This window comes from Haplochromis burtoni, unplaced genomic scaffold (genome assembly GCF_018398535.1).
Source record: "Haplochromis burtoni strain Fernald_Lab_line unplaced genomic scaffold, NCSU_Asbu1 Contig_68, whole genome shotgun sequence".
NCBI lineage: Eukaryota > Metazoa > Chordata > Actinopteri > Cichliformes > Cichlidae > Haplochromis > Haplochromis burtoni.
Window position 1 is genome coordinate 506,122 of NW_024582429.1, and position 13,547 is coordinate 519,668.

General features: G+C 42.7%; 1 protein-coding gene across 1 annotated transcript in view; it reads left to right on the forward strand.

The window, feature by feature from the left end:
• LOC102289484 (myosin-4) overlaps window positions 1-13,547 on the forward strand; it is a 14,112-nt gene continuing 565 nt past the window's right edge. The window contains exons 1-39 of the mRNA XM_042221490.1: window positions 1-111; window positions 213-422; window positions 809-952; window positions 2,089-2,245; window positions 2,320-2,347; window positions 2,443-2,551; window positions 2,633-2,725; window positions 2,813-2,876; window positions 2,961-3,059; window positions 3,138-3,241; window positions 3,319-3,457; window positions 3,543-3,661; window positions 4,309-4,458; window positions 4,545-4,715; window positions 4,809-5,115; window positions 5,200-5,276; window positions 5,672-5,759; window positions 5,841-5,958; window positions 6,030-6,153; window positions 6,238-6,374; window positions 6,536-6,791; window positions 6,871-7,113; window positions 7,190-7,366; window positions 7,441-7,586; window positions 8,184-8,274; window positions 9,166-9,555; window positions 9,644-9,770; window positions 9,853-9,971; window positions 10,049-10,245; window positions 10,309-10,492; window positions 10,914-11,079; window positions 11,163-11,287; window positions 11,358-11,666; window positions 11,749-11,952; window positions 12,565-12,690; window positions 12,763-12,933; window positions 13,032-13,136; window positions 13,227-13,322; window positions 13,412-13,543. Of these exons, the coding sequence (XP_042077424.1) occupies window positions 219-422; window positions 809-952; window positions 2,089-2,245; window positions 2,320-2,347; window positions 2,443-2,551; window positions 2,633-2,725; window positions 2,813-2,876; window positions 2,961-3,059; window positions 3,138-3,241; window positions 3,319-3,457; window positions 3,543-3,661; window positions 4,309-4,458; window positions 4,545-4,715; window positions 4,809-5,115; window positions 5,200-5,276; window positions 5,672-5,759; window positions 5,841-5,958; window positions 6,030-6,153; window positions 6,238-6,374; window positions 6,536-6,791; window positions 6,871-7,113; window positions 7,190-7,366; window positions 7,441-7,586; window positions 8,184-8,274; window positions 9,166-9,555; window positions 9,644-9,770; window positions 9,853-9,971; window positions 10,049-10,245; window positions 10,309-10,492; window positions 10,914-11,079; window positions 11,163-11,287; window positions 11,358-11,666; window positions 11,749-11,952; window positions 12,565-12,690; window positions 12,763-12,933; window positions 13,032-13,136; window positions 13,227-13,322; window positions 13,412-13,543 (5,796 nt within the window). The 5' untranslated portion in view covers window positions 1-111; window positions 213-218. The remainder of the gene's footprint in view (window positions 112-212; window positions 423-808; window positions 953-2,088; window positions 2,246-2,319; window positions 2,348-2,442; window positions 2,552-2,632; window positions 2,726-2,812; window positions 2,877-2,960; window positions 3,060-3,137; window positions 3,242-3,318; window positions 3,458-3,542; window positions 3,662-4,308; window positions 4,459-4,544; window positions 4,716-4,808; window positions 5,116-5,199; window positions 5,277-5,671; window positions 5,760-5,840; window positions 5,959-6,029; window positions 6,154-6,237; window positions 6,375-6,535; window positions 6,792-6,870; window positions 7,114-7,189; window positions 7,367-7,440; window positions 7,587-8,183; window positions 8,275-9,165; window positions 9,556-9,643; window positions 9,771-9,852; window positions 9,972-10,048; window positions 10,246-10,308; window positions 10,493-10,913; window positions 11,080-11,162; window positions 11,288-11,357; window positions 11,667-11,748; window positions 11,953-12,564; window positions 12,691-12,762; window positions 12,934-13,031; window positions 13,137-13,226; window positions 13,323-13,411; window positions 13,544-13,547) is intronic.

The window sequence follows — 13,547 nt, forward strand, 5'->3', positions numbered from 1 at the left end:
TTTAACAGCTTCTGCGCTGGAGTTTTGGAAAAGCTGAGACACTTTGTTTGTGATCAGGTCCAAACGCAAACTGTTCAGTGTTTCTGTCCTTGTACTTGTGCAGCAAAGTGGGTGAGTATGATAATGTTCAGGATGCATTTTTTAAGTGTTATGTTGACATAAATTTTAATTCAAGAGATGATTGGTGTGTTTTTTTAAAATCTTTGATTTAGGAGAAAATGAGCACCGATGGGGAAATGACAATTTTTGGGGTGGCTGCCCAGTACCTGCGCAAGTCTGAGAAGGAGAGGACGGAGGCTCAGACACGGCCGTTTGACAGCAGGACGGCGTGCTTTGCGAGCGATGAGAAAGAGATGTATGTCAAGGCTGAGATCCAGGAAAGGGCAGACGGCAAAGTCAGTGTGAAGACGGCGGATGACAGAGTGGGTGGACTGAAGTGTTGCTCTAATAAACTGCTTTGGTGACAACTGAACACAGCCTGGGGAAAAAAGAGCTTTCTGTATATGAGATGTCTCACGAGGACATTATTCTTTCTAATATTTTAGAAGGATTTTATACAGCTGTCATAAAATCTGCAATAAAAAACCTCCTGAACTTTATTATTCTGGCTTTCAACTGAGACATTTAATCTTGCCTGAAGCCCTAAATGCTGCTTCAGTTTCCACAAAAGTAATAATTTGAATGAAAATGTGATTCCACATTATTAAAACGTGTAAAGGCAGTAATTATCCTGCAGGCATTTGGCCTTTGAAAGACCTTTTTCCCCCTTAACTTTGGGCATCATGTTCCAATATTCATCTTTTTTCAGACTTTAGCTGTCAGAGAGGACCAAGTGTTTCCCATGAACCCCCCAAAGTTTGATAAGATTGAGGACATGGTGATGATGACACACCTCCACGAGCCTGCTGTGCTGTACAACCTCAAGGAGAGATATGCAGCTTGGATGATCTACGTAAGTCAAACTTAAAATATGAAGCTGCGCGCAGAGTTAATTAAAACAGCGAGGCGTTAAAAATGGGAAACCAGATTTTCAGATTATTCAGAAGCTGCAGTGTGATTGTTTAGAAACAGATGACTTCACTCTGGGCTTCATAAGTTATATAAGTAAAAATGCAAACTTAAATTAGGAGTTACTGTCGTTTTTTATGAATTATTTTTGTAAAAAATACTAAAAGTTTTAATTTTATAACTAGGAATATACTTTACTTTATTAGAGTGGATCCATAATGTTAAAAATTTGCTAAAATCCAATTTGAGATGTTTTTTTTTTTTACATTAAAAAATTACATTATACTTTATCTGTACTATAAAAACCAAAAGTGTGAAATTGTCCATTTTCATACAGTATAACTAATTTGATAGTTGTGCCACAATTTTCATATTTATACAGTAATTTAGCCCCTTAGACATGTGCACAATGAGAAATAAGTTTCTGTTTCTGAATAGATTCACCTCACACACACAGATACCTGTGAACTGTTGTTCAGCAACATAGTAAGAAAGTGCTAGAATTTTCTGTAAATGAAGCACTAACTTGCTAGGCCTTTTAAAAACTCACAGCAAGACACATTCTCCAAAAGGTCCCATTCATTCACTCATTAGGAGGCCTAATCGATAGCAAATGGCTAACGGCACACCTGTGAATCAAAGCAGCTGCAGGCCTAACTTTAAGCTTTATCAACATCTAAATGGATGAGCTATAAAAACAAATAAAACACAAAAATAAATAAATAAAAAATACCCCTCAATAAAACTCTTTTAAAGCGGGGAACATATTTGAAACAAACTTTAAATCTTGTGAAGTTTGGCATGTTAACATGACAGTCTGTGGGGACTTGAGTCTGCCTTGTGTGGAGATTAGAGGAACTGCAGTTTTGGGCTCTTCTACATTAGCTCAAAGGACAGAAAAACCCAAAACCAAGTTAATGAAATAGTGTGTTTTAATGAAGCAGACTAATGTTCCACATGTGGTCAATATAACTTTTTGCTGTGATGCAGATTTGAAGGCTGAATTACTTATGCAGCTGCAATGAGCCACCTGATGTTGCAATCGAAAAGCTGAAAGCCTCTTCCGTGTTTCCCACGCAGACCTACTCTGGACTCTTCTGTGTGACTGTGAACCCTTACAAATGGCTGCCAGTCTACAACCCAGAGGTGGTCCAGGCCTACAGGGGAAAGAAAAGGATGGAAGTCCCTCCTCACATCTTCGCCCTGTCTGACAACGCTTATCAGTTCATGCTCACAGGTGCCAAAGCAGAAACGTCTCTGCAAAAGGAATCTTTACATTTTTTGTCTAACTTCCATTTCTTCTGTCCTCAGACCGTGAAAATCAGTCTATACTAATCACGTAAGTTTAACAGAGACTGTTTCTCTTCACGAGGACTTTGCATCGAATGACTCGTAGGGTGAAATGTTGGCCTTTTCATTTCTTTTGTTCCTCAGTGGAGAATCTGGTGCAGGAAAGACTGTCAACACCAAGCGTGTCATTCAGTACTTTGCAACAATTGCAGTGTCCTCAGACAAGAAAAAAGAGGCAATTAACAAAATGAAGGTAAGTTCATCAGCGGTCAGTCAGTCAGTGTTTCAGAGTGCAGTGGGCATCAGATTTACGTGAAGGTCCACTCTTCATCAGGGGACTCTGGAGGATCAGATCATCCAGGCCAACCCTCTGCTGGAAGCTTTTGGGAATGCTAAGACTGTGAGGAATGACAACTCATCTCGCTTTGTGAGTGAGCCTCAGGGACTTTACACTTTGATTTAATTTCCCAGATGGTTGTGAGAAATGAGATGCCCCGTTTTTTGTGTTGAACAGGGTAAATTCATCCGAATCCACTTTGGTGCGACTGGTAAACTGGCATCTGCAGATATTGAGACGTGTAGGTTTATACTCACTAACTTTGGATAAAGAATGAGGTAAATTATTTTTCCACAAAGAGTAAAATGTTTTTTCTTTCTGAAAGATCTGCTGGAGAAGTCGAGGGTGACATTTCAGCTGCGGGCTGAGAGAAGCTACCACATCTTTTATCAGCTTACCTGCAACAAGAAGCCTGAACTGATAGGTGAGCTGATGAATTGTTTTTGAACTACTTTGATGCTTTCAATGCTCATTTGCATAAACCTCATTTCTTTCCCTTCAGATCTACTTCTCATCACCACCAACCCCTACGACTTTGCCTTCATCAGTCAGGGAGAAATCAGTGTGAAAAGCATCAATGACGCTGAAGAGCTAATGGCTACAGACGTGAGTGGACTCAGATCTCGCTGAGCTGAGTTACAGCTCATTCAAATCTGACTTGGCCTCTTTTATTTTAAATACAGGAAGCTTTTGATGTTCTGGGCTTCTCCTCTGAAGAGAAAGCATCCATCTATAAGCTCACTGGCGCTGTGATGCATTATGGGAACATGAAGTTCAAGCAGAAACAGCGGGAGGAACAGGCTGAGCCAGAGGGCACTGAAGGTGAGGGCGATACAAACAAATAAACAAACAAAAGAAAGAGCTATGAATGAGGTCACATATCTATATTCTTCTGTTTTCCCTGCAGTGGCTGATAAAGCAGCGTATCTGATGGGCCTGAACTCGGCAGATCTGCTGAAAAGCCTCTGCTATCCCAGAGTGAAGGTTGGAAATGAGTACGTCACCAAAGGGCAAAATGTTCAGCAGGTAAGCTCAGAATCTAAAAGCGTTTCATCCTGATAACAGCTCAGTCACACCAGAGTAAAAACAAGATGGAAACCTCTTTGCAACTATGTAAAAAAATCAGCAGTTGCTACGGTGATTGATTTCCTTTTTTCTGAATTTGCCAAACATTTGTTTGGCCAACATCCTCAGTCTCTTGGCATCCAGAGGTTGCAATTGCACAAGTCGCCTGTAGGGAAGCAACCTGTCTCCAAACAACAGCAATCTAACTCAGACTGACTGAATGACATTTAACAGATTGGCGAATGTTTAGAATTGTAAACGCAGCCAGATTGGCAGCACTTTGTGATCAATATGTGCTGATGAGCATTTCATGACTCCCCTCCATTGTTTTCCCTGGAGTGACTGTAGCATAAGCAGCCTACACACTCCGAGATTCTGAAGTGTGACGCTGAACGAACTAACTTTGATAGGACATCAAACATGATGCATGCAGTCTGTACAACAATATTACTGAAATGAGGGCAAGATGCGAGGCTATCTATCTATCCCGTTATGCTGCATCCTCCTCAGCTTAGTCTTGAAAATGACACGCAAGGTCACATCATACAAAGAACTACATAGATGTCTTTTGTGCAGCACTGTATGAAGATAATTCACCATCTTTCCAGGTATACAACTCTATTGGCGCCCTTGCAAAATCAGTCTACGAGAAGATGTTTTTTTGGATGGTCGCAAAGATCAACCAGCAGCTCGATACGAAGCAATCCAGACAACATTTCATTGGAGTTCTCGATATCGCCGGCTTCGAGATCTTTGATGTGGGTGTTTAAAATATATCTGTACATTCCTCACAATCTCACAGAAATTTGTTTATTTACTTGAATAACATATTTTATGTGTTTAGCACAACAGCATGGAGCAGCTCTGCATTAACTTCACCAACGAGAAGCTGCAACAGTTTTTCAACCATCACATGTTTGTGCTGGAACAAGAAGAATACAAAAAGGAGGGGATCGACTGGGAGTTCATTGACTTTGGTATGGACCTGGCAGCCTGCATTGAGCTCATTGAAAAGGTATTATATGCAGAATGATTTAAAAAATAAGAAACATGAAACTTAATGTTTCAAATACGAGAATGTTATTAACAAGAATTTTGGGTTTCCAAGCCAATGGGCATCTTCTCCATCCTTGAGGAAGAGTGCATGTTCCCAAAATCAACAGAGACGTCTTTCAAGAACAAACTCTATGACCAACATCTTGGCAAGAACAACTGCTTCTTGAAGCCCAAACCAGTCAAAGGGAAGCCCGAAGCCCACTTCACGTTGGTGCACTACGCCGGCACCGTGGACTACAACATCACCGGGTGGCTCGAGAAGAACAAAGACCCGCTCAATGAGTCGGTGGTGCAACTTTACCAGAAGTCATCAGTCAAAATACTGGCCATGCTGTACGCGCACTACTCTGGATCAGATGGTAAGTATGCCTTTTTTCCACTAGCGCTCGATTGTTTATTAACATGATATGGTCGTGTTATGTTTTAAACTGTCATTGATGCAGAGACAGCTGCAGGAGGAGCCAAAAAGGGATCCAAGAAGAAGGGGGCATCTTTCCAGACTGTGTCGGCTTTGTTCAGGGTAACATAAAATTTACCAGTGGTTTCTAGGGTGCGCATCAATTAGAAATCATCCTGGAAATCAGTTTAAATAAGTAAAGATTGTATTTTTTAATAGAATATTAAAAAATAAATGGTAACACCAAAACCCGTCGTTTTCTTCACAAATTGTTTGGGGGGGGGGGGAATTAAGTTTGTGGTGTAGTTTCCTTCGTCCGTATTTTTAATGGTTGCCCCAGATTTGCTCAAGGTTAACAAATTAAGCCTTCCAGTGCCTCCTAGAAAACCTTTTTTATGGGTAATCTTAAATATTGCTAAGCAACTGCTAGTCATGAGCATGACAAAAAAGTATTCCTGAGTTTAAAAAGAAGTCAAAACTATTAGAACAAAACTTCTACACGTGTGGATTTTCTGCAGGAGAATCTTGGGAAGCTTATGACCAATCTGAGAACCACTCACCCTCACTTTGTGCGCTGCTTGATACCAAACGAGACCAAAACACCAGGTAGTTTTTAATAATCCACTTATTCTGACATTTATATAACCACAGTAATGCAACTAAAATAATTACTGCCTTCAATAACAGGCATAATGGAGAACGGCCTCGTTATCCACCAGTTACGATGCAACGGCGTGCTGGAAGGCATCCGGATCTGCAGGAAAGGCTTTCCCAGCAGAATCCTCTATGGTGACTTCAAGCAGAGGTAAACACTCAAAGCTTTTGAATATTTCATACCTTTTGCTCTTATACTCAGATTTATCGTTTCTCCGACAGGTACAGGATTCTTAACGCGAGCGCAGTTCCAGAGGGACAATTCATGGATAACAAAAAAGCTGCGGAGAAGCTCCTTGGCTCAATCGACGTGGATCACACGCAGTACAAGTTTGGACACACTAAGGTTTTTAGTTGTTAACATATAACAAGGGTTAAATGGTAAAGAAGAGCAATGAGAAGTGAGAGTGGTAATGACCTTTCATTTCAGGTGTTTTTTAAAGCCGGCCTGCTCGGCGCCTTGGAGGAGATGAGAGATGAGCGACTGGCACAGGTCGTGATGTCCACTCAGGCTCTGTGTCGCGGATACCTCGTCCGGCTAGAGTATCAGAAGATGATGGCCAGAAAGTAAAGATGCATACTGCATTCATGTGTGGTGTACTAAAAACAAAGAAAGAGGAAATCATACATTAACTCTTATAGGCTGTGCCAACAGGCCCTGCATGCTTTATAGATCCATCACAGCTAAAACCTGCATCTTAAATGAAATGAAATTTCTACTTTGACAGGGACGCAATCTACACCATCCAGTATAACTTCCGTTCCTTCATGAATGTAAAGCACTGGCCGTGGATGAAGCTGTACTTTAAGCTGAAACCTCTTCTGAAGAGTGCTGAGGCTGAGAAGGAAATGGCCCAAATGAAGGTGGACTTTGGAAAACTCAAGGAAGATCTGTCCAAATCAGAAACCCGTCGGCGGGAGCTGGAAGAGAAAATGGTCTCGATCGTACAAGAGAAGAATGATCTCTTGCTTCAAGTCCAGGCCGTAAGTTAAGAACCACTTATTGTCCACGTGGGTGCTGCGACTTTTGAGAAATAATGTTAGCCCACAATCTTGATATCAGGAGGCTGACAACCTGCTGGATGCAGAGGAGAGGTGCGAAGGACTCATCAAAAGCAAGATCCAGCTGGAAGCGAAACTCAAGGAGGTGACCGAGAGACTTGAAGATGAGGAGGAGATCAACGCTGAGCTGACCGCCAAGAAGAGGAAGCTCGAAGACGAGTGCTCTGAACTGAAGAAGGACATCGACGACTTGGAGTTGACCTTAGCTAAAGTGGAGAAGGAAAAACATGCAGTAGAAAACAAGGTGAGTCTCCAATCAACTGCTGTATCATCTCAGTAGAGGAGAATTGTTATATCTTCCTTCTTAATCATCGCTGTAGGTAAAAAACCTAGTAGAAGAAATCATGAGCCAAGATGAAAACATCACCAAACTGTCCAAAGAGAAGAAAGCCCTGCAGGAGGCTCATCAGCAAACACTGGACGACCTGCAGTCCGAGGAAGACAAAGTAAACGCGCTTACCAAAGCCAAGACCAAACTGGAGCAGCAGGCGGATGATGTGAGTTATCCTGCATGCAGAAGTACTGAAGTGTACAACTGCTGTTAAGATGTGTAAGATGGCTTTATCTTTAGCTGGAAGGTTCACTGGAGCAAGAGAAGAAGGTCCGTATGGATCTGGAAAGAGCCAAGAGGAAGCTGGAGGGTGACCTGAAACTTGCTCAGGAGTCAATCATGGATCTGGAGAATGACAAGCAACAGCTGGAAGAAAAGCTGAAAAAGTAAGGACTCAATGTTTTGGTGCTGAAAAGAGTGTTTAAAAGTGTTATTTTCTTTATACATATAGGAAACTGAGTTTGTAAGATAGTTAACAGTTTATGGGCAAACAAAGTGTTGAAGTCAGGAAAGGTGTTAGCTGTGAATGGAGGGGCTGTGAGTCACAAACCCACAAAGAATTAATCTGTAGTTTCCCTCTGTGCAAAGTTTTATCATCTCCCGGCTCACTGTTTTGGTTTCTGTTTGACATTCATGCCCCAAACATAAGAGACCAAAAGGACCAGAGCTGGTGGAGATGATAAAGTTTGTACACAGGCAGCTTTAGGCAAACATATTCTTCAAACCAGCTCTTTAATCTCACTGCTTACAGCTTATTGCACTATTTAATGTGTGTTATATATTCATTTATGTGGCACTGTGCACTCACTGGTTACTTTATTAGGTTGCTTGCTAGTACTGGGTTGGAGCCCTTTTTATCCTTGAACATGGTCAACTTGAAATAATGACAGATCCCTCAGAGTAACATATTTCTTTTTAACCCTTCAGGCTTCAAAAATAACAATTTTCAAGCATTCAGCAAGTTTTCCTTTTTTTTTTTACAGGAAAGACTTTGAGTTGTCACAACTGCAGTCAAAGATAGAAGACGAACAAGCACTCAGTGGTCAGCTGCAGAAGAAAATCAAAGAGCTCCATGTGAGAATTGTTTTGAATTACCTGAGCTGGTCTCCACTTCAGGATTTACATTATTGGCAGATAATATAATGATGCAGATGAGAAAGGTTCATCGACTGTATATCTACTTATTCTGCTTTGAGTAGAAACACAACATAACAGATACAGTACATTTTATCTCCATCACTGCAACGTCACTAATATGAAGCTCATTCTGTGCTTTTCTGTAGCGGTTTTCAACAATAGCACTCAACTGATTTCCGATGATGTCCAAAACATTATGGCCTATATCCTGTACACAAAAGATGGACACTGGCTGTAGCATCACTGGACATTGCATCCTGATAGTGACACTAACTGGGATCATAGTTTACAAAATAAACGTCTTGTGTTCAATAAGACCTAAAACTAGTGATTGAAACTTTTAAATAATCAGGAAAGTGTTTACTGAGGTCATAGATTGTAAATAAAATAGGCAGGAAGGCAGAAAATGAAAATAAGTCAGGTTTAAACCTCTGTAAGCGAATAAATAAAGAAGGCTCCACAAGACTGACATCAGTGGCTACAGGAGGGGCCGTATCCCAAAAAATCTGACAAAGACATGACTTCAATTTCTTCTGTGTAATGTTTCATTATCAAAACTGGCAAAATGTGAGCTGGTTTTAACAAAAGCAACAAGGAGAACTGGCGAAAAAGGAGGTACAAGTTGCTCTGACCCACTTTTCTAAACTTTTGGTCTTAAGAAAAGTGGGTCGGGTGTTTTTCCCACAACTAAAATGTTAGCCACATGAACTGGATGTCTCACGTGTCCCAGGTTAATAAATACCGCACATGCACTAAAAGCTTTCAATTTAAATGGTGCAACCATTTTTAAATAACAAATAAAATTCCTGAATCACATTTGCAATGCAGGCCCGAATTGAGGAGCTGGAGGAGGAAATCGAGGCCGAGCGTTCGGCTCGAGCCAAAGTGGAGAAGCAGAGGTCTGATCTGTCCAGGGAACTCGAGGAGATCAGCGAGAGGCTGGAGGAGGCCGGAGGAGCCTCCGCCGCTCAGGTGGAGATGAACAAGAAGCGTGAAGCTGAGTTCCTCAAACTTCGCAGGGAGCTGGAGGAGTGCATGCTGCAGCATGACGCTACCTCTGCTGCTCTGCGCAAGAAACACGCAGACAGTGTGGCCGAAATGGGAGAACAGCTGGATAACGTGCAGAGAGTCCGGCAGAAGCTGGAGAAGGAGAAGAGTGAGTTAAGGCTGGAGTTGGATGACATGTCGAGCAATATGGAATCCGTGGCCAAAACAAAGGTTGGTCATTAAACTTGTCTTTGTCTTTACGCTCCCTTCAATGTAAAAACATTACAAGGTTTATGTTTTTGCTTTCTTAAATTTGAAGATCAATTTAGAGAAAATGTGCCGATCACTTGAAGATCAACTGAACGAGGTGAAAACCAAAGAGGAGGAGCATCTGAGGCTCATTAACGACCTTTCGAGCCAGAAAGCTCGGCTTCAGACAGAAAACGGTAAGGAGTAAAGTAAACAAGCTGGAAGTCAAATAAAGTCACACATACACCTGCTTTAATTCTCTTTACACCTCCCATCCAGCTGAGATGTCTCGGCAGCTGGAAGAAAAGGAGTCCCTGATGTCACAGTTAACCCGCGGTAAGCAAGCCTTCATTCAGCAGATCGAGGAGCTGAAACGGCTTCACGAGGAGGAGGTGAAGGTAAGCTGTGCCGAAACACACTAGCCTGAATGTTTGGCAGTTTAGTGTGTTCATGGTGTCGCTTTCATTCTGCTCAGGCTAAAAACGCCTTAGCTCACAGTTTGCAGTCATCACGTCATGACTGCGAGCTGCTAAGGGAGCAGTACGAGGAGGAGCAGGAGGCCAAAGCTGAGCTGCACCGCTGTCTGTCCAAGGCGAACAGCGAGGTGGCTCAATGGAGAACCAAATACGAGACAGACGCCATCCAACGAACCGAAGAGCTCGAGGAGGCAAAGTAAGAACAGTCTTCATTTCACTTTAAATGTTGTGCTAATGATGACCCGAATTTCTCCTACAGAAAGAAGTTAGCCCTCCGTCTGCAGGATGCAGAAGAAGCTGTGGAGGCCGTTAACTCCAAGTGTTCCTCTCTCGAGAAGACGAAGCAGCGGCTGCAGGGAGAGGTGGAGGACCTAATGATGGATGTGGAGAGGTCTAATGCTGCTGCTGCCACTTTGGACAAGAAGCAGAGAAACTTTGACAAGGTTTGGTTTTCATGAGATATCCTAAAATTGCTGATGTGACTGATGCATTCGTTAAGAGGTTCAGTAAGAAGAATATCCTGCAGGAGGAAGGTAGAGTGGAACAGGTGAGAATTACTTTAATAGTGGTCAACACTCCCAAACCTCTCTTTACGCAGCTGTTAATAAGACAAAACTCGTAGGATAATTAAAGTACTGACTTCAGTTCAAGCCATAACTATTTGTCAGCAATCTGCTAACACTGCTCAGTTGTTTAGCAGCATTATAGAGGATATCTGGTGCCAAAGACCCAAAGGAAGGATAAAGATTGTATGATACCTGATGTCTTGTTGAGCATCCATATGCAAGCAGCATCATGTTTTGACAATAAAGTGATATATTTATCTGAAACCATTTACTGATATGTGAGCCTTTTATTGTAAAGGTTGTTGCTGAGTGGAAGCAGAAATACGAGGAGGGTCAAGCAGAGCTGGAGTCAGCTCTAAAAGATGTTCGCTCTTTGGGCACGGAGAACTTCAAGATGAAGAATGCCTTTGAGGAATGCCTGGAACAAGTGGAGACACTCAAACGGGAAAATAAAAATCTGCAGCGTATGTCAAGGTCCCCCTTTTATAAAAATCTCTAATAATGCAGCAAAATGTCGATCGTTATCATGATTTCCTTCTCCCTGCAGAGGAAATCATGGATCTCACGGAGCAGCTGGGAGAGATGGGGAAAACCATCCATGAGCTCGAGAAATCAAAGAAACAGGCTGAGCAGGAGAAGTTAGAGGCTCAGACGGCTCTGGAGGAGGCAGAAGTGAGTAGAAGAACAATATTTAAACAAACTCTGCTGTCTCTGGGTATTATTACTGCATGTCCTTGTTCAGGGCTCACTGGAGCACGAGGAATCCAAGATCCTTCGAGTCCAGCTGGAGCTAAACCAGGTGAAGTCTGAGGTGGACAAGAAGCTAGCTGAGAGGGACGAGGAGATCGAACAGCTGAAGAGGAACAGCCAAAGAATCATCGACACAATGCAAACCAATCTGGATGCTGAGGTCCGGAGCAGGAACGACGCCCTCAGAGTGAAGAAGAAGATGGAGGGAGACCTGAACGAGATGGAGGTCCAGCTGAGCCACGCTAACAGGCAGGCGGCCGAGGCCCAGAAACAGCTGAGGAACATTCAAGTTCAGCTCAAGGTGGGCCGCGTGTAGACAGCGAGAAGAGTTTGTTATTACCTCAGCTTAAGAACATGCTTCTATTTATAACATTTCTGTTTAGGAGGTCCAGATTCAACTCGATGACGCCCTGAGAAACACCGATGACATGAAAGAGCAGGTGGCCATGTCGGAGCGCAGGAGCAACCTCATGCAGGCTGAAATGGAGGAGATCCGAGCAGCTCTGGAACAGACCGAGAGAAGCCGCAAGCTAGCGGAGCAGGAGCTGCTGGATGCCAGCGAGAGAGTTCAGCTGCTACACTCACAGGTTCAGATCCACCAGTTTTACATGTGCACACATTTTTTTATTAGCAATAGATGGCACGACCACAACGGACAGCTATTGACCATGAGTTGGTGGTAGGGTTGAGAAATGTTGGGGGTCAGGCCAGAACTGGGGTTATATTTATGAAGAATGTGCAATCAGATGAAAGGCATCCTGCAGACTAAATGATTCAGTAAATGATATTAAATGATCAGGCTGCTCTCCCTGAGGTGAGATCAGTGAAACCTGCAACCTGCAAATAATTTATCTAATTTAGCGAATCGATGTCAGGTCATAAATTTGTTGACGAAAATCTGTGTCAGTGTCTGTCAGTAATGGGTACAAATCTCAGAAGTATTCCAGTTCTTTGTTTTTTCTTACTTATAAGTTTCAATAGATTTAGTAGAACAAATAAAAATATATTTGGCAAACTTTTCAAACCAGATTTTTAATTTTCTCAGAATTTTCTCAGATCGCAGCAGTCGTAGCTCTACAGTTAGAATCCACTTTGTCTCTGAAACAACATCTATTTAAATATTTGAAGGTATCACGACTCATTTGGAAACCATCATCCTTATTTGTCCCTCTTATGTTAATTCAAATCCTCGCCTGCAGAACACCAGCCTGCTCAACAGTCGGAAGAAGCTGGAGGCGGATCTGTCTCAGATTCAGAGTGAGATGGATGATAGTGTCCAAGCAGCCAGGAACGCTGAGGAGAAAGCCAAGAAAGCCATCACTGATGTAAGTCGATTTTTCTCAGTGTAAGCCTAAAAGATGCAGCAGTATGCTAGCCATTTTATTACTTTTTTTCAGGCGGCCATGATGGCGGAAGAGCTGAAAAAAGAGCAGGACACCAGCGCTCATCTGGAGAGGATGAAGAAGAACCTGGAGGCGACTGTCAAAGACCTGCAGCAGCGCCTCGATGAGGCCGAGAACCTGGCCATGAAAGGCGGAAAGAAGCAACTCCAAAAACTGGAAGCCAGGGTAATCTGACCAAATAACATCTTTCATCAGCTTTAGGAACAGGAAGGTGTTGCTCAAAAACACAGGAGACTGATGACCAAACATTTTCGCCCTTCCAGGTGCGAGAACTCGAGAACGAGCTTGAAGCGGAGCAGAGGCATGGCTCAGAGTCTGTGAAAGGTGTGCGCAAACTCGAGCGCAGGATTAAGGAGCTCACCTATCAGGTAGAAAAACCCTGTTCACTTTCACAATGCAAGGTTTTTACAAATGTTTCAAAAAATGGAGATCGTTTCTTTTCTGTCACCAAAAACTAGTCCGAGGAGGACAAGAAGAACATGATGAGACTGCAGGAGCTGGTAGACAAACTCCAGCTGAAGGTGAAAGTGTACAAGAGGCAGGCTGAGGAAGCTGTGAGTGTTTTTTCTGTCAAACATGTTGTAGTTAGATGTTTGGAGAATTTGGAGAATTTCATTTAGTTTTTTTTTTTGGTTGTTAACAGGAAGAGCAAGCCAACACTTACCTGACTAAGTTGAGGAAGGTGCAGCATGAGCTGGAGGAGGCCGAAGAGCGAGCCGACATCGCTGAGTCCCAGATCAACAAGATGAAAGTGAAGAATCGAGACACGAGCAAGGTGA